At 42.9% G+C, this 20462-nt stretch overlaps 1 protein-coding gene across 4 annotated transcripts in view; it reads left to right on the top strand.

Annotated features, from left to right (window-relative positions):
• Nucleotides 1–967: 967 nt before the first annotated feature.
• Nucleotides 968–20462, top strand: part of Lipa (lipase A, lysosomal acid type) — a 31674-nt gene continuing 12179 nt past the window's right edge. The window contains exons 1-6 of one of the 4 annotated variants that reach the window (XM_038324496.2): nucleotides 968–1102; nucleotides 3815–4052; nucleotides 5247–5364; nucleotides 15518–15716; nucleotides 16552–16661; nucleotides 18655–18791. In XM_038324496.2, coding sequence (XP_038180424.1) covers nucleotides 3909–4052; nucleotides 5247–5364; nucleotides 15518–15716; nucleotides 16552–16661; nucleotides 18655–18791 — 708 coding nt within the window. In that variant the 5' untranslated portion in view covers nucleotides 968–1102; nucleotides 3815–3908. Of the gene's footprint in view, nucleotides 1175–1835; nucleotides 2049–3814; nucleotides 4053–5246; nucleotides 5365–15517; nucleotides 15717–16551; nucleotides 16662–18654; nucleotides 18792–20462 lie in introns of those variants that run through there. The other 3 variants (XM_038324492.2, XM_038324483.2, XM_038324505.2) reach the window with 3 other exon arrangements.

Raw genomic sequence — 20462 nt, 5'->3', positions numbered from 1 at the left:
CAGCCTGGAACACCCTCGTTCACATTAATGACTACTCTGAATATTCAATGTGTGCACTTTGTTCTGTGTGTGCCAGCATGCATCACAGGCAGCCTGGAACACCCTTGTTCACGTTAATGACTACTCTATGCTATGAGTTGCAGTGTTTGTACTGCACATACAAAGTTTTCTGCTCTTTATATAGTGATAATAGTTAAATTATGGAAGCCAAGGCTTTTAATATTTTCCTGCCATCATCACTCAGCATGTCAGTATAAAAATCAGCATACCTTTGGATTCTATTGTGTTTCAATGTTTGATTTTAAATGTTATTGCTTGGGTTCCTGACTGCCTTTCATAAAAGTCATAAACTGAAGTTGGGCTTGAGATTAGGACAAAACCTCAGGAATGTTTGAAGTGGCTCTAAACATACCTCTGCCATTCTGCACTACATATTTATGTGCTGCGGTGGTCTCACCATGCGACAGTTATGACATCAAAACACCAACCTGCCATGAAAACTGGATGCTGCTGGACGGATCCTGCAGTGAGAAGTATTCAGTCAAGATTTCTTTATGTAAAAATAAGCACACCTGTTTCTAGTATACAAATTTGTTTCCACAAATGGTTAAATTATGCATATATAATTATATATAGACATATAAATATATGTGCTATGCATTAACCAAATAATTGTTTTAAAATAAATTTCTTTGTGATTTATCATCAAAACATGATTGATTTGTGTACCTATTGCGTATACCTATCTAGTGGAGGTTGAAAGATAATTTCTGAAATGAAAAGGGGTTCCGAGAGGGAAAAGTTTAGGAGCCCTGCTAAGTGGTGTGTGAACAGGGTATCCTCCAGCTCTGGAGCAGGAGGCAGCTCTGACGTGCATGGCTTGGAGCAGGGCCAGGCTGGGCTGGGCCATGGGGTAGACAAAAGACGCATGCTCCTTTGAGTCTGCAATGGCTAAGCAGACGGCCGTGAGGGGTGGAGTCACCAGGGCACTTCCCGGCAGCTTCGGCCCTCCCACCAGATCTACGTAGGCTGCAGGCTGGCCACTCTGCCTGGGCTGTAGTGGGCTCTGCGCCTGGAGATAGAGGTTGGAAGATCGCTCTGGGTGAGTGAAGGCCTCGGGTCTGGCCCGGTGCAGGGGACTCGGGAGCTGGTGTCCTGCGGCTCTCTAGGACAGGTAGGGGAGGTTTCACCATGGTCTCTGGCCCCCCAGTTGCTCTGTTCCCGGGGCTCGTTCTACCCTGGTACCTGCAGGTGCTTTGAGGGTGGTGATGCCTTGGGTCTTTTCAAGAAGCAATCTCTCCTTCACTGAGAGCCCTCCGCTTCTTGGTCAGGCGCGACCGCGGATCAGGGAACCTGCCCCGAGTTCTTGATCTTGCGACAGATAGAATGCCTGCTTCTCAGACTTCTTCATCCATTCCTCCCGTTATCTCTCCTAGGAAGTGTTAGCCAAACACAGGGTCAACAGCGATCTTGGGCGTGAGTCCTGGTTAAAACCTCAGTATAATTAGCTAGCTCTTTGCTTACAGTATTTGACTGGTGTTATCATGATAACGTCAGTTATCATGAAAAAATGGGCTTACTAGTACTGTCGAGTTGGTAGGAGTAGACTGTAGGAAGCCCTGTTTGCAGGCTGGGCATTGCCAATAGTTTGGTTGTTATTGGAAAACTACATCGGGCCCTTATTTTCTGCTGTCACTGAATTGCAGAGTTGCCCCAACCCATTTTTCAAAAGTAACACCTGTATGTTTAGTTTGTGCAGAACTTGGCAGAATCCTGGAGGTTCAAAGTTGAATTAGACTTCAGCTCTGCCCTTCCCTCTTTTTTGGGGTGAAACGAATGCAGACAGATAATGAATTGGATTATGACAGAGCCATAAATAGTGTGATAAAGGCGTTCTAAGCGCCTAGAATATCACACCAAACCCAGCTCAGAGCCTTATGAGAATTTCTTCTATGAGAATTTCTTGTCAAGTTTATTGAGCCACAGTGTTATGAGGAAGGAAAATCTAAAAAGTCTAATGGATGATCTTCAGCTTCCTTCTGGAGTGAGTGAGTGCCCTTTGCCCAAGACGGCATCCAGGTTCTGTAAAACCAGCTGCTTATTTTAAGCTATGCTGAGAACCTTTAGTTTGTTTTCACACCTTTACCTTTCAGGTTATTTTTTTCTTTTTCCTTTTCTTTTCTTTTTTTTTTTGGGGGGGGGGGGCGGGGTTTTCTGTGCCGAAGGGCCTCTGGGACAGTGTTCTTAAGAAGATAAAAGGTAGCGTTGGGCTGTACTACGTAAAGCCAGGCTGGTAACTAAAAGCAGTAGGCTTGCTTGGCCAGCACAAACGCAAACTAATGTCCTTTTATGTCTAGAATGCTGAGATTCACCGTTGCTTGGAGAAATAACTTCAGGAGAGGTTGTATCTACTGAAGGGAGTCAGATCTCCTCTGCAATCTCCTGAGAACCAATTTCCAGAAATGTGGAATACTTGATTTAAGAGAGTCTTTATTATTTTCAAACAACAGTACTGAGGTATTAACATAAACTGACAGGACCCAGTTTTAACATGTGCAAATACCTGTGAAATTAGTATATTTGGTAGTACAAAGGTAGGCACCACCTCCAAGAGCCCGTGTGCTGATCGTTGAGGATTTTTGGCCTCTTGCCAGTTCCTCTCAGACCCTAATCAGCTTTCTGACAGTATAGACTATGTTACATTTTCTGACAGTATAGACTATGTTACGTTTTCTGACAGTATAGACTATGTTACGTTTTCTGACAGTATAGACTATGTTACGTTTTCTGACAGTATAGACTATGTTACGTTTTCTGACAGTATAGACTATGTTACGTTTTCTGACAGTATAGACTATGTTACGTTTTCTGACAGTATAGACTATGTTACGTTTTCTGACAGTATAGACTATGTTACGTTTTCTGACAGTATAGACTATGTTACGTTTTCTGACAGTATAGACTATGTTACATTTTCTGACAGTATAGACTATGTTACATTTTCTGACAGTATAGACTATGTTTCATTTTCTGACAGTATAGACTATGTTACATTTTCTGACAGTATAGACTATGTTACATTTTCTTCAAGAAATTGTTGAATTGAAACAGTTTCTTCCCTCTCAACTCTTCCCGTTTCCCTGTAGTTTCTAGAGCCTGTCCTGGAACTAGCTCTTGTAGACCAGGCTGGCCTCGAACTCAGAGATCCGCCTGCCTCTGCCTCCTGAGTGCTGGGATTAAAGGCGTGCGCCACCACCGCCCGGCTCCCCTGACTTCTTTGATATAGCATAATTACGTTGAGATCTGTCCATATTGTATGTTCACTGCTGAATTATGTATATATGTATTATATGTATAATGTAATTTGTTTATCCATTCACTCATTTGCTTTGGCTCTCCACCCCCACTCTGCCCCCACCACCCCCGCTTTTGTGTTACACTGTAATTTTGAGTCATCAGTGGGGTGATCATGGTTGGTGACTGGAGAGTTTCTCTTTTCTTTCTTTTCATTTTTGTTCACTTGAGTGACAGTTTTGAATCCCGGCATATGGTTTTGGGAAAGAGAAAAATTGCAGACAGTGGCAGGTAAGAACTAATGTTGGCTGAACTTGGAAATATATAAATCCCAAGCAGAGGGGATTTCTGTGGCTCCTCCCTTTTCTTATCCTGTCTAAGATTCCCTCTATGTCACTTCTCTAGGAATAGTTTGTTTGAGAGGAAGTGGCGAGTGGGTGTGCAGCATGAGTTAAACTCGGGAGGTGTGATGGTTCTGGAGGCTTTTTAGTAAAAACAAATCCATGCTTTGCCCTTCCAGACACAGTTCGAGCCGTTTGTTTCAGAGCTGTCTTTCCTGTGGGATTTTATCCACACTTGGTTCAGGATTTTTAAAGAAGAGCTTCGCTCTGTCAATGCATGTTCATTCAGTCGGCTGCTTTAAACAGAAGAAGATGCAGCTCCTGGGCATGGTGGCCTATCTCATTCTTGCAATCCTGCTTTTTGGGGGACCCATGGAGTCCGTCTCAGCTGTGGACCCTGAGGCAAATATGAATGTGGTGAGTTTCTAAAATTCATATACTTTTAAAATGCAACAGTGCCAAGAGTTATTTTCTTAAATAGAGTTATATGAGCTGTAGGAAGCCATAATTCCAATCTCTTTATGGCTCATTATGATCTTCACTTTCCTGAACTGCAGATGTCATTTTCCCACTAGGGCTTTTCCCCACTAGGTACCGCTGACACAGCAGCTTCATTAGACTGCCGAACACAATACAGGGCTTACTCTAAATAATGTGTTTTAGTAATTTCATTTTTAAATTGTTTTAAACATTCTTTAAAACTGAGAAAACGGTGTAAGCCCTTCAGAAGAATGCCTTTGCCGAGTGCTGAACTTGGGCTGAGATTGAGACTGTCTAGGGAACAGAACATAATACAGTTGTAAAAATGTTAGATGTTAAAAAATATTAAAATTAGTAATCTTAAGTAAACAGTGAAATCTGGGAAAAGCACGCATAAAAACACAATAGCAATAAAATATAGGTTATTAAAGAAACAGAAGCTTTCAAACAGGCACTGGATTGACCCAGCTGAAGAATCTGGTGACTGCAGAGACAGAGTAATTCCCAGAAGACAAGATAGTAGGGGACGATACAAGACAAGGTTAAGCTTTCTTTTGGCACCTCCCCCTCAACAGTTCCTTCCTAAGAAAATAACAAAATTAAAGTCTTTCACGTATTTGTGACAGAGAGGATAATGAACACTTCAGTCTTCCAAGTAACTGATTTATGCTTTTCCACCAAGCAACACTTTCCATGGAAAAGGAGAAGTGAGTTTGAGGACAGCTTCCCATCTTTCAGCTTTTCTTCAGCCTCGTCTTCATGTTCTAACCAATTGTTTCTGGCTCCATGGATGAAAATGAATTTTGTTTTATTCTTATTGCTTAAGCCAGGAATTTGATGAAACATGAAACATGCTTACAAAAGAAGTGTTTATTTGTACCTGGTAGGTACGATAGAAACAATAAGACCCCAAATTTGAACATGCTACAATAATGCGCTACCTATGAGTCTAAAAGATTGCGTCCTGGGATGGGATCTTGGTTACTAGATTGAGCAGACCCAGGTAGCAATGATTTCCTTTAAAAAGCTAAAAACAAATGTCATCGTGTTTGTCTTCTCCTGTGTCTATTATTTCTGAAGACTGAAGAACACAGTCCAGCATAGACTGTCCATTGTCCTTTCTCTCCTCAGACTGAAATCATCACATACTGGGGCTACCCGAGTGAGGAGCACGTGGTCCAGACGGAGGACGGGTATATTCTGAGTCTTCACCGAATCCCTCATGGGCGGAGCAACCATTCTGACAGAGGTATGGCATTCTCTATGGCAAGATGTAACAGCTTTTGGAAGTCACCACATTGTCTGAGTTGGTGACCAAATTCAGGCTTCATTTGATAATGTTGCTACAGGACAGGCTGGAAGCAAAATTATCAGCTAAACCAGGCTGGCTTGCCTAATTTCATAGTTTGTACTGGATTCAAAGGTCAGATGCCATGTAGAGTGTCAAAATTCTACTTCCATTGTTTCTCAGGTCATCATTTATCCAATGAACTTTTCTGTGCATGAAAAAGATTCATTTTGCAATTTTAAAATTACTGAATTTGTTGAAAAGATAATATATTAAAATTCTGTAATATATTCAAGTAACATATAATATACAAATAATATATGCAAAAATCAAAAAATATACAGTAAATCCTTCTTTTCTATCTTTCTGTTTTTAAAGCGTTCTTATATAATATCTTCATTTAAAATCTTTGTACCTTCCAAACATTCATTAGAAACCAAAATGGATTATTTTTATGTTGCCACCTTTTAAATTCAAAAGTTGTTATAAAGGGCACAGTATTTTATTATTTATTCACGAGTTGTTATAAAGGGCACAGTGTTTTGTTATTTATTGATTTATTTGCTGTCAGCAGGCTCACAAAAGCTGAATTTATTTACCATCACAAAAATCTTCACCATAATTCATAGAACCCTTACCTGAAGATAAGTGTATTCCATTGTATGTTTGTATCCTGATTTGCTTAACAAGTGTTTAAGTTAACATTAACTTAACAAGTGTTCCGTTAATGAACATTTGGGCTAATTTGAATTTTCACCTAATAAATATTGCTGCTGAAAACAACAAAACAAAAAACCAAGCATATATATTGTGTAAGTTTATTTAGAAGGTAAATTTTTCCCCAGAGAACTTTGAAGTCAGAAGATATGTGAATTGTGTTTTTGACAGGCTTTGGGGAAATTGCTCTCGATGGATGCTTGTATTGACAGTGAATTTTGTTAGGAGGATATAAACGTCCTTATAGATTTGCTTTAAAAAATATGGACCTTGGCATATATTTATATCTTTCTTTGATCAGTTTATAACACAAGCAAAACTGTGGTGCTGACGTAGATGATGGCATTTCTAGACAAACTACCTGAAAGTGGTAACAGCCGTCAAGATAATAAGTCTGCCTTCAGTCGTCTCTCAAGATACAGCCTATTGCTCTTTGGAAAAATAAGGTCTGGGCTAAGGTCATTGGCTGGCTCTCCCTTCTGTTAGGGCTTTAACCAGACAGAGAATGTTCTTAGCCTCACATACTTCTCAAGGGATTCTTCAGAGCAGACCACAAATCCTGGTCGAATGTGAGCGCAGCATCAACATCTGCCTTACGCTTCTCCTGGGTCACATGCTATACCTATTGTCTTTCCCCTCAGGCTCTGCCTATCACAAGACACTAAATAATGCTCACATGGCTATGGGGGTGTTCTTTGTGAAATCCGTCTGAGATTTTGCTTTAGTGTTTATAGCTCTATACCATTGTATTTCCCTCGTGAATTTTTTTGCAAAATGAATGATAAATTGCATTGATCTGTGTTGCCTGCTTGCAAACACATAAAAGTATATATCTAATGCAAGAGCGAGCATGTGATTTCCCTGAGTATGTTTCCTGTTTTAGACTCTATCTAAAGACAAATAAGTATGGATATTATTTCCAAGAAAGTACTTGGTCAATTACTAATTACTAATATGAGCCATTGTTCAAAGGTCCTAGGTCAAACCATGCTGAGAGAATGTACCACCTCTTTCTACATCCATTCCCGCTTCTGTCTCCACGCTGCTTTCCACACTGTAATTAAAGCACACAGGGCTCCTGCCTTGTGCACGCTCATCACACTGTGTCAGGTGGAGGTGCTTCCTGTGAAGGAAGGTGCCCCCTCAAACAAAGAGACTGCAGTCTTTGGCTGGTCCCTTGCAGGCTGGGGAAGTGGATACTCTTGTCTTCAGAATGCGGACCACAGACCTAGAGTGTTCTCAGCCAAATCTGGCTTTAGCTTTAGGTTCCCATCTTCCTTCACAGTTCAGAGGAGCCCCCACCCTCCCCTAGGGAGGTCAGTGATCTGTGTATTTACCAGCGAGCCTCAGAGGGGGCTTTCCAATTTCTGTGACTCAGTTCTCTAAAGGGGTCGTTATTTTCCTAAGGACTGCTTAGATACTTTTACTATGGTTTGCTCTCTGTGATCCAAGCTCAAGTAGGACAACAGCTCTTTCTTACGTCTGTTGAGGACCAGTGTGCTGGCAGCGATGTTTATCTGCCATGTTGAAAGTCAAAAACGCTGAAGAGAATCCACAGTCCCCCAAATGGCATCATTTTCATGAATGCCACTTCCCTTCTGACTTACTATCAATAGCACCACTGTCCTTCCAATGACCTAGACAAGAAATTGCAAAGTCATTTTCGTTTTGTTTGGTAGGCTGGGGGTTGAGCCCAAGTGCTCATGCATACTAGGCAAGTGCCGCTGCCAAACTATATCCACAGCCCGTAGAGAATAGTTCTTGATCCATGGTTTCTAGATTACCCACAAAATTTCCCTTGTTAATTCCTTTCTCCCTTGTTTTGACCATACCTCACTTTAGGCCCTTGCAGCCATTCAGATGGGCACCTGAGACAGTACAGAAACTGAGAGAATCTTGAATAACTCACTTTTTTGAGGAGAAGGGGTGGGGTCTCCATGTACTAGAGAAAAAGAATCTCAAAGCAGGAAAATGGAAATACAATATTATGTTTTGTGAAATTATTGCTTTTAACATATAGAAAGTAATTTCATATAGCCTTATTATTTACAGTTAATTATAAGATGCATTAAAATATTTGTTTATTGAGGTGACATTCTTGGGGAGCACTCCTTTACAGATAAGTGATTAGTGGGCTCTTTAGACAGTATGAATAGCTTCACTGGGGTGTCACAGGTTCTGTGTGAACACAGGGTTCTGCCCATGTCCGGCTGTAAGCTCTGCTGCCTGCTGCCTCCTGTGCCAACCTCTATGTCTTCCTCTGTCCTATGTAGGTTTTGTAGATGAAGTATCTTAAGGCCCCACTAGTGTGTGATGTTGTGAGGCCGCAGTCTTTATGAATCCAATGGATGAAGATACACTTGTCTGCACTTTTCACCCCATCCAGAGCAACAGACTTTTGTATTTGTGGCTATTGGAGAGATTCCTGCAATTTTCCATCTAAAGTACATTTATTTGATGTGTGCACACGTGCGTGTGCATGCGCACGTGTGCATCATGCATGTGTATATGTGTATGTCCTAGTGAATGCCAGAGGAGACATTGGCTATTCCTCTGTCACTCCCTACCCTAGTCCATTGAGACAAGGCCTCTCACTGAGCCTGGAGCTAGCCTGGCAGCCAGCAAGTCCTAGCAATCCTCCTGTCTCCATCTCACATTCTGTTAGGTTTCATATGTAGGTGGTGAGGGATTTGAACTCAAATCCTCACAGTGTCACAGAAAGTATCCTTTCCCACGGAGCCGGCTTCCCACTTTTAGGCAGCTGTTCTTATCAGCTGTTGAGCCACCAGTCTGCTGAGTGCTTAAGGGAACTGAAATACAGAAATGAAATATCATACAGAGAAGTGGTTTTGTTTTTATCTGCTCAACCTTCATGCTGAGTGTTAATGTTCCAAGGCTCTCATTTCATGCTTGGACTAAGAATTTGAAAAGCTTGTACCTTTATAACATACTCCTGGCAGACTTCAAGATATCTAGATTTTTGTGTTCTTGAACTATACACTCATTTCCTGCTCAAGACAGCCAAGGCAAAGGGTACTCACTTGGGCATTTTGACTGCAGAGGCAGTATTCCTTGAATTGACAGTGTGCCCTTATTAATAAGTTGATCCCATGATAAGCACAATATAAACTTTATTTAGCTACAACACGGAATTACTACTTGTGTCAGCATTAGAAATAAAATAAACAAGGTAGATATTTTCACTAATTATCTAACTGAGAAACCAGCAAGTTTTTAAAGAGAACCTTATTTGCACCTGAAACCTTATTTTGCATCTGCTGGCCTGGGCGTCCAGGGCCCTGTAGACCTGGAGACTACAGGCGACATTCAGAAGCAGGTTTCTCAACTGTGGCCTGGGCACGGTCTCCCCAGGGGTTGCTCCCCAAGCCAGTTGAGTCATAGGCGAAAGTTCACAGCATGACTTGTGAGTTGTCATCCACAGAAAAGCCTCCAGGCCTTGGTTTTTATTTGGTTATCTATATTAGCATCCTGACCAATCCTAGGTTTTTCTTTCCTTAGAGAAACCGTCCCTTTGAAAGAAATCATTTGTGGGTTTCTGGCTTTATTTGATTTAATTATTAATTAATTAATTAATTTTTAATAATCACAGTTTCAGTAGGCCTACATACTCTGGCATGTAATTCCTTGTGCCAGAGGCACCGAGCACATGCAGGTTGAGCTGAGCGCGTGCCCAGGCTTGCTGAGCTTCTGCTCGGTGCATTGGATAGAAGATTGCACTTGGATCTTTGAAACTCAGCAACATAATAGTGGTAGCTGCATGGTTTGCCTCCCATACCCTGGTTGAGGTTGGGGCAAAGAGGAAATGTAGCACAGGGGAGCCTGTGCTGTTGCTCGCTTGCCCCCTCCTTCCCGTGCACCGCTCCCCTTCTTGTCTAGCTGCTGCTAAATACCGTGTGTCTGGGAGATGTCCCCAGACACTCAGAAGAGCTCAGGCCCCTGGGGCTGTATCTTCTGTGTTTGTTTAACAGCAGTTGGGTCAACAATAACTCACATGGAGGATGGCATGTGTAATTACGGCCTTCCCCACAGGGCTAAGTGCAGTGGGAGCCCTGAGCAGGCCAAAGTCTTCTCTGACTCATTTACTTTGACAATGCTGGAGCCCAAGGACTCAGCCTATCCCTGAGAACTTCTTTAGCCCTTTGGGGACTGGGGCGAGCAAAGCACCGAGACTCTGAATGTTCCTTGTTCTATGTCACATTTGGGTCAAAGTTTCCCTTTCTTCCAGAGTCAGAGACAGCCACGGACAAAATCTATGGGCTTACTGTGTGTGTGTGTGTGGGGGGGGGTCCAGCTAGAGGTTGTGTCACCTAGTGGGAGCATACCAAAAGTACCAGCCTCCGGTATATGTGTGATGGTAACAGATTGCTTAACCTCTCTGAGTTCTAGTTTCTTCATCTGCTATATGAGAGAAATAATATTCAGCCCATTGTTGTCATAAGGACTGTGAGGCACCTAACTCTGCACAGTGAGGCATCTAAGCCTGCACAGATTGGTACCGAACCTTCTCTCTTTCTATCTTTCAAACATCACCATCATCTCCAATCCCTGCTTTCTTAGCATCTAATCATCTGTGGCAGGGAGTGTATCCTGAACTCCAGGGAGAGAAGGAAGTTTCCAGAAAGATGTCTAAATTTATTTACTGTGGGTAGAAGACCCTTAAGATGCAAACAGTGGGTAGAGCCACCTGGAAGTCAGGTGCATGTGTTATCATCTCTGTGTATACTCCCATGCTGATACTGCCTCTGTGAGCCCCTCTACTTCCCTCCAGAGAGAAATCATCTCCCGACGTTCATCTACTGGGAGCTCATGTTGTGGTTATGTGCAGCTTCTCTGAGGATCTGGAAGGGCAGCGGAAGGCAAAAAGGCAAAAAGTTCAAGACAGGGATGTTGGGCACCTTGATGTTGTGCGGTATAGATTTTATCTACCATATACTGTGTGACTGGGGGACCTGGTCTTCTCTTCAAGATTCAGTCTGCAAAGAAGAATAATAGAAAGGGTGTCTCTCCACTCTGACTGTGTGGTGAGCTCTGTAATGCAGTGTTCTATAGGGAGCGTTTGGAGCACCTGTAGCTCTGTCTGTGCCTGTACCTAGATGACTCTTGGTCTTCACTTACCTGTGGGTAATGAATTTCAGTATCCCTAGCGGGGATATTCCACAGATACTATGTTTTTTTATACAGCTATATCCATGATAAAGTTTAGTCAATACGCTAGAGTTGGTAGGAAATTGGCAAGAGTTATAGTATACTAGAACAATGATCACAGTGTCTTATGATAAGATTGCCAGCATTGTTAGCTTATGCTGTGAGCTATTATTATTAAGGAAGTCTTAAACACAACCACGGCCAGAGTGTTTCAGTAGATCTGCAGTTGGAACAGCTACATACGAAGTGGTTGCTGGGTGGGCCGTGTACACAGTGTGGACAGGGTGGTTCACGTTGTGGGTGGGTGGGAGTCAGCACCTTGAACAATAGGAAAGTGTGGCCCTTTCCCGTGATCGCTGCTCCAGGCCCAGCAGTGAGTGATGTGGGTCCCATTGCTGCCTTGCTGCTTAAAGACCACAGTGACTGTCACCAGGGGTGTGAGAACAGCACTGTGTTAGAGATGGGGCCCGGTGATGCAGGGTCTTTTGTTTACTCAGGCAGTGCAGGTGGCTGCCTTTCTGGCAGAGCGACTTTGAAATGTGAGTCCAATGGCCGGGACACTGACAAAGGCCACATCGCTTTCGAATTGCTTTCTGTGGACAAGCTAAATGCCCCCTGTCACACATGAATCATCAGATAAATCATGAGGACTCTGGGTTAGCCTGTTTCACAAATGGGGAAAACAAGGTTGTGGGGGTTAAGTAATTTCCCTTGAAAAAACAGCTGGGGTGACTAAAGACAAGCTTCCTATGCCTTCTTCCCTCCCACTCAGTCCTCGTTGTTGGCCCTTGGGGTGCAGTGTTGTCCCTGATAAAGCCACTCACTTATCAGATTCTCTTGTTCAGCCTCTCCTTCTGTATATTGGCCCTAAGCCCCGCCCCGTTTCTTTCTCCATAGAGTCCTCTTCCTTTGCCCTGCGCCTCTTTACTCTGTCACCTTCTGATCTGGGCTAATGAAGGGAAGGGCAGCCTCAGACTTCTGAGCCTTGAATTGGAAGTTGTAAATCTCCGTTTTGTATAAATTAGCCATTCTTTGGTGTTTTGTCACGACAACAGTCTAGGGACACAAAAACCTAGAGTATTTTAACTATTATGTTTTTAAGGCCAATTCTTCAAACTAGAATTAGACGATGAAAATTCACTCAGGGACCCTTATTTTGGGTAACTAAAAACCCAGTTGTTGTTTTTAATTTGTGTGGAACTGAAGAGCAAGCCTGGGACTTCACATACGTTAGGCTTTGCTGTACCAGAGGGCTATCAGTCTCCAATCCTCTCTTACTAATAATTGAGAAGGAGGCCCTAAGGATCCCCTCTGGAAGCTTGGGGAGGAGTATCTATGTCATATGGCTTTTTCCTGGGCATTTTAGGCAACTCGTTCTTTCTTGGCCCAGCTTGCTGAATCAAGTGCCTGGCCATAACTTCCTGTAAGTAGGTTTGAGTATAGCTCTGGTGGGCTGAGAGCCAAAGGAGCTTCAAAAACAAGGCCTTTGAGGCCAGGCTCTGTGTGTGGAGTTCCTCATTTTCCAGGTCAGGACAAGAGCCAGTGCTGGGTCTGTTTCATAATCACTCAGGACCGTTTCAACATACAGCAAGTTTTGGCAAAGGATGCTTGGCTTGCCATGAGCTAGCAAGAGACAGAGCTAACATTTTTGTGCATACTTCTCCACTTTAGTTTCTGAAATTCCTTTTCCTTTAGATCACTGAAGCTTTGAAGTGAGATAGACCTGGATCTCAGGGTTGGCACAGTGCTGACAAAGTGTCTTAGGGACAGTTTTCTCCACATGTTGGTCACCTTATCCTTAATATGGATGTGAAAAATGTAAGCCTTATACAACATGATGCCTTGACTATAATTTGTACCTGTTTGAACAGTTTAACGCGATGAGCCATCCAGACTGTAGAAGCTTGCTTGGGTTATTATGTGAGTAGAGTTGATCACAAAGCTCTTAGGCTGACGTCTATCACAGGGATGGTTGTGCTAACCCTTGGACATTGAGTTTGTCTGGAGCAGAGGTCCCCCTTGACTGGCTGCTGAGCTCCTGTGAACTGGGTGGGTATATGTGGCCAGTTCTAGGAGATGTAAGCTGAAGGGCGGCTCTAGCTTTATACTCCCTTGTGTGGAATCATGGACATGGGTACATATCACATTCAAGGTCTCTCTTACTGTTTTGTTTACAATCTGCTTTTGTAGAAAGATACACAATCCTGTCATGGGGTGTGTATGCTTTTCCCAAGCTAGCAAGGAACTTAAGATGTCAGGCTGCAGAAGGCCTGGCAGTTCCTGGGCTAGGCAAAGAATTCTCCCGTTTAAAGTTAATTCCTTGAGGTGGGTCCATTGTGCTGGGTGGGGTCTTAGCCTTCCCTAGGCACTGCAAGGCCCACCTCACCTCACCCTGGAAGTCTAAGACCCCCTCAGTGGCCCTGGCTACCAGGAATAAGGTTCAGTCAATCCACTGAGACTTCATGACTAGTGAAAGCTGAGGTCTGTGTCACGCTGACATGCTCAACTTTGGCCTCCTCACGCTTGATTTTATTACTTCCTTCGACCTCAGCTGGTTCCTCATTAGTCCTCAGCTGGTTCCCCATTAGACCTCAGCTGGTTCCCCATGACTTTTTGGAGCGAAGTGGTTTCCCATGCAGACTCCTGTCTTGGGAGGCAGGAGGAATCGCCCACACACCAAGCCTTCCTCTTGTGAACCACAGTCATTGCCAGGCCTGGCTTCACCCAAGGTTTACCTCATTGGGCAGGCAGCATTACAGTGTACAACCATGGGGTTGCTGTCCCCAGCCTGCTTAGGTGACTTGGATGGAGTCATTTTGCCTGTTCTTCGTTAGGAAAATGATGCTTCAGCTTCTTTGGATTAGCTCTCAGATGCAGGAAATTCAGGAATTGGTGTCACTCTGGTTACCGTTTCAAGCTTCTAATGATTATTTTTCATATTTCCCAAGAGGAATCCAAGGCTTCATTGAAGGCAGGAAAGGCACATCTAGCCCAGTGCCTTGAAGGGAGCTCCTTTGCAATAAATTCGGTCTTGCTGATGTAGCCAAAAGTGCCGTTAGGAAGCAAAGAAGCTAATGGACCCCAGGGTTGGTCCGCTTTCTTTTCCATGTTTCTCCAAGGTGGTGTTTTCTTTTGCTTTTGCTCCTTGCTGTGTCTGCAGTGCTGAGAAGGCCCCGTCACACTGCTGGTGCAGCAGAGGGGTTTGCTTGGTGAGTGACTGCATCAAGTGTCAGCCCTGTAAGTCTCTGGAGGTCAGGTTGTCTTGGGGTGGAGAGGATGGGTTGTACTTCTGAGTCTTTGTTTTTCTTGCAGTTTAACTGTCTCAGGAAGAGGCGAATCGATGATAAGTTTATATACACATTTTGAATTCATGTGTATATATTTTTAATTTAGCATTTTTTTAACAGTTTTGAGGATTTAGTGCACAAACACTACATGTTTATGATACCTTCCCTTCCCCCGTCCCCACAGTTCCTCCGTGTTCCCCTTCAGATTCCCATCTCAAATTCATGTCTTCTTCTTCTGTAAGACTTTGTTCTACAACTATACATTTTTAAAATTAGACTTTGCTTTTTTAAATAACAGACTTAGGGTCACTTCAAGATTAAGCAGATGCAGGGCTGAGCAACCAAGACTTCCACATTTTGGCAGTGAATAAATCTGCAATAGACATCAATAGATAGAGATTTCCCATATGCCTCTGCTCCAGCACGTGCATGGCCCCGTCCTCTATGAGCACCCTAAGTTGTGTGCATTGACCACTGTCACTTTCCATCTATACTTAGTTGTGTTCAAATGTTAGAAATGTTGAGCAAAGCTGCCGCCCTAAGCACTCGTGTGTGTCTCTGCCATCCCATTGCCGTTATCTCTGTTTAGGGTTCAGCCATTGTTGCTGGTGTATAGAGCCCTCTCGTTGTGTGTGACATTTTCCTCCCAGTTTATTTTGTTTGGAATCATTGGGAGCAAATTATAGGAACATTTTGCAAGTTCCCCCAAATAAATTAAATTTTATTTTGATGCTTAAGTCAGTGGTTTGTTACCAGACATGAAAAACAAAAACAAAAGGCGGTGCTTTGCTCGTCGATGCCATTTAAAGGAGACATGCCCCTTAGCTTGTAAATTTGTTTCTGTTGCTCCATTTGCTTTGGTTCCTCTCAACGGTTGACTGTTTAGCAGGACATCACGTTTGCTGAGAAGATGAGAATAACACCTAAACATCAATGTTTTCCAGGTCCCAGACCAGTTGTATATCTTCAGCATGGCTTTCTGGCAGATTCGAGTAACTGGGTCACAAACATTGACAACAGCAGCCTGGGCTTCATTCTGGCGGATGCTGGCTTTGATGTGTGGATGGGAAACAGCAGGGGAAACACCTGGTCTCGGAAACACAAGACGCTCTCAGTTTCTCAGGATGAATTCTGGGCCTTCAGGTATATCACAGTCGATTTTGACTTGGGTCTGTATCTTTAGCATCCTTTAGGTAGACACATGGGGATTTAGCTGGAAGGTAGGTTCAGGAGTGACTCTGAGGTTGTATAAGGAAGCCAGTGTCTTTTGAACAGTTCTAAAACTTGTCAGGAATTTAATAACCAATGTGAAGGCAAATATATATATAAATGATTGCATAAGTGATTAGACTCAGTTTGCAATTCTTAAGTTATTCTTAACATCCCTGGCATTGGGGAGGAGCTGGCAGATTAAAAATCAGCCTCTCTCCTTATAACACACATACTCACATGTACATGTTCATTTGACTACTCTCTCGATCTCCCATTCTTACTCCTTGCTGAGTGACACTTAGCACAGCTATAAACTGTCTGTGTCTGTTTCCTTATCTATAAAATGAGGATAATAAAGTCCTATCTCATACACTCACTGGGTCCTAAAGTAACTTTGAGGAAGGAGTCTCCGCAGAGCCTGGAATATTCTAAGTACTTTTCAACCATTGGATTGATGCTACCCCCCCCCCTCTCTCTCTCACACACACACACACACACACACACACACACACACACCCCTACACCTACCTACCTTGTTAAAGACTACAGCTTAGTGTACCAGGTATTATAGAAGGCTTTAAGAAAGAACTTTTACCAAAAGGCATTTATTAGAGAATGCTTATTGTGACATTGTTTAGAACAATGGATACTCAAATAATTCTTCAGCCATGCCCAGAGTGTGCTAACGCGCTTCAGGCCAAGTAACTGTACTGCTCTACCTTTGGTGCTATTTCAATTGAAGAGTCCTTTGTTTTTTAAATTGTAGTTTTGATGAGATGGCAAAATATGACCTACCTGCTTCAATTAACTACATTGTAAATAAAACTGGTCAAGAACAAGTGTATTATCTGGGTCATTCTCAAGGCACCACCGTAGGTATGTATACGATAAAGTGGGGGAAAAGCAGTTGTCTCTGAAGGGAGCTGACGCAACGCAAAAATGTTGTTACTTCAAATACAGGTTTCTTTGTTTTTTAACTGTCCAGCAGAAATCATGAATAGGGCAGGGAATTTTTAGTAATAATCTACAGAAACTCAGAATTTACTGTACGTTGTTAAGTATCTTAAAGTTGAAAGAATTGATGTAAGGTATATCTTGTTATGTGTTTTCTAATTTAAGCAGCATAGGGATATGAGAGGTTTGAAAAATGGGAAGTCTTCTAATGTCAGAAACTTCAGAGATTAATCCCATCATTCGGGAGGCAGAGGCAGGCGGATCTCTGAGTTTGAGGCCAGTCTGGTACACCAGAGTGAGTACCTGGACACCCAGGACTACATAAGAAAAAAACAAAAGCAAAACCCTGTCTTGAACCCCTCCCTCCCAAAAAAGAAACTTCGGAGAGTCATTTAAAGAAAACACTTTGAGTGTTTAGTGCCAGATTGGGGTACAGCTCAAAGTAAAGTGCTTGTCTCATATATTTGAACCCCAGGGTCTATCCCTTAGCACCACCGAAAATAAATAATCAGTAACTAAAGAAATAAAGGTAAGAGAAGCATAAATAACTAAGATGACAGTTTAGACTCAGGTTTGAAAAGCCATTTGCATTTTTAATTTATGTTGATTATAAAAGTAATATGTTTTCATGTGTATGTATATTTGGGTGTGTGAGAGCATGTGTATGTATGTGTGTGCATGTGTGAGAGAGTGTGAGTGTGTGTGTATATGAGCATGTGTCTGTGTGTATGTGTGTGTGAGCGTGTGTCTGTGTGTGTGTCTGTGAGCGTGTGAGCGTGTGTGTCTGTGTGTGTGTAATAGAGAGCATGAGTGTGTGACTGGGTATGTGTGTGTGTCTGTGAGTGTGAGTGTGAGCGTGTATGTGAGTGTGTGTAGACCAGAGGATAACCTTCGCTCTCAGTCCTTTGCAGGCATTGCTCACCTTGTTCTTTTGAGTCTCTCACTAGCCTAGGCTAGCTAGACATTGATTGGGCTAGACCAGCTGGCCAGCCAGCCTCCAGGATGCCCCTGTTCCTGCTGGCCCAGTGCTAAAACTAAAATTGCAGACCACCGCACTTGGCTGTGTGATGTGGATTTTGGGGACTGAACTCAGGCTTTGTTTGTGTGGCCAGCCCTTTATGAATTAACTTCTCAGTTCATTATGTTTTAATTATAAAGAAAAGTACAAAATTTTGCAAAGTTTTAAAAAAATACAGATTAGCATTAATTTTAACAAGTAAGTTTCTCTAACGAGAGGCTGGGAACATGTTCCATAATTTATTCAGTTCTGCCATTTGGGGTTTACAACACAACGCCTTCATGTTCATGGCTCGTGGTCTGTATAGAGTACATTCTGTAAGGAGAGTCACAAAAGGAAAGGTGTGGGGGCTTTTCAGGGTCTGAACACGTTACTAAATTGCCTCGGCCTTCAGAAAACGGAGCTGCCGATTCTTCTTTAATTACATCTTTTGTGACTAGGTGACTTGCATGTTTCTAGAGTGTTCCAGGGACAAGTAGCATGGGGGAGATCTGAAAGAAGTGTGAAAGGTACTTTACAGCCAGTGGAGTCTGTTGTGGCTTTGGAATCACTGTGTTCTGAAGATTAGGAATGGGAGGAGGGGGAGGGGTAGAGTGGCGGGTGGAGCTGTAGAGATTCTCCCCTGTGTTGCTCCTGACACAGGGGAGACTTTGTGAATATCTTACCCTGGCCTTCTTTCCATGTGAATTATAGGCTGAAATCTAGACCTAAATTCTGTTTCTGAGCCGGAATGTTTGAGGAGCTCTGTTCAAGTGTTCGAAGCCAGTAGCACTTGAGCATGAGTGGGCTTCCTCTGTAGGGCACAATGGGTGACCTTTATTGTGTGTGTGTGTGTGTGTGTGTGTGTGTGTGTTTTAGGAAGTACTAAAAATTCTAATTCTCTCTTTTGCCCCATAGGTTTTATAGCATTCTCACAGATGCCTGAGCTGGCAAAGAAGATTAAAATGTTTTTTGCCCTGGCTCCCGTGGTGTCTCTCAATTTTGCCCTGAGCCCTCTGGTCAAGCTTATACGGTTGCCAGACATTCTTATTGAGGTACTTGGGTGGCACCCACCTCCCTTCTTCTCAGATATTCTCTTCTGAGCTGAGAAATTAGTCATTGGAGGCGAATCGACAGTGTTCTCTGTATGTATGTGCTATTGCTGGAATATACATATTGTATATGTATGCGCAGTGGGTGGACTTGCCTTCACTCTGAGTGCAGAGGCGCCTAGGGAGCCACTTTCTTAACTAGACACACAGCTGCATGTATTCATAGTTAACATGTTAGTTAGGCTTCCTACCTAATACGCAAAGAAGATACAAGGAAGTCTTTGAAAAAGGAACTTAGAGTGCTTTTCATCCACAGGGCAAGTGAGTGCACAGGAGTAGACAAGAGATAGGAGACAAAAAAAAAAAATGCCATTTCTATGTGTCTGCCCCTAGCCATACTGAAAATGATCTAAGGCATTATTGGGCCCTTAAACATATCTGTGCAGAGCCCTAGAGCTGTGCCATTCTCAGTTGCATTCCAAGGGGAAAGAGCACTCATGAGGAGGAGTTTAAGCTCATTAAGAATGGACAGTCCATTATTCCTGCATTATATATTTTAAACACACACACACACACACACACACACACACACACACGAAATCCTGTACACAGCATTATATACAGTATGGGTTTTTGATGGTTTGGTTGTGAGCCTAACCTTTAATGACTGAGCCATAAGTCCTGTCCTGTAATGGGCTTTTGACAAGAGAATCATGCACTGGATTGTGGTCCCAACAGGTTACAATGAAACTGAAAACTTCCTATCAATTAATGAGAGTTCAACATATAGTTCACATACAAGAATCTATGGTCACCAGAGTTATATGAAAGCGTAGGGCATATAGTTATGCATAGTATTTATGTCATCGTTGGCTTCAACTGCCAACTTGACACAGCTTAGAGTCATCTGAGAAAAAAAGTTCTAATTGAGGAATTGCCTAAGTCATACTGGCCTGTGGCATGTCTGTGGGAGACTGTCTTGACTATTAGTACAGGAAGTCTCAGCCCACTGTGGGCAGCAGCATCCCTATGCAAGCAGTCCTGGTTGTATAAGAAAGCTACTTATAAGAAAGTGTCAGCCTGTGAGTGTGCCAGCAAGGACCTCTGTGGTTCCTCCCCTTTAAGTTCCATCACTGATTTCCCTTTGAGATGGCATGTGACCTGGATGCAATAAACCCCTTTCTTTCCCAAGTTGCTTTTGTTTGGAGTGTTTTACAACAACAGCAGAAGTGAAGCAGAATGCCGTTCTTGGTCATGGAAATAACCATCGCTGGCTTATTCCCACCCTATTCTTTAGATCATTATTTTAGCATGTTCTCCTTCGTCTCACAAAAGTGCTTATTGTAAAGGCATGTGGCATGATGTGCCAGCAGTGGCCTCATGAATCTCGTGTTCATCACATTTTTTTGATTTTGTCAAGGGTCTGTGTCAAGTGATTTGACCTACACCGTCTAGAGTTGTGTAAGGATACTACGTGATGGTTGCACAATGCTAGTGTTACTTGAGAACTTGATTCTTATAACTTACCCCTGCTATTAAGTGACTCATTACTTAGAGGTGGGTGTAACGTGGCTCTCTCTCTCTCTCCCCCTCTCTCTCTGGCCATTTTAAAGTCTTTTACGGGAAATATGTACAATGCTCTTAATGAGACCCTCAATGAGGTAGAACAACTGT

Source organism: Arvicola amphibius, chromosome 1, assembly GCF_903992535.2.
Source record: "Arvicola amphibius chromosome 1, mArvAmp1.2, whole genome shotgun sequence".
NCBI lineage: Eukaryota > Metazoa > Chordata > Mammalia > Rodentia > Cricetidae > Arvicola > Arvicola amphibius.
The sequence above is the reverse complement of the archived record's forward strand: the minus strand, read 5'-3'. Positions and strand labels throughout refer to the sequence as shown.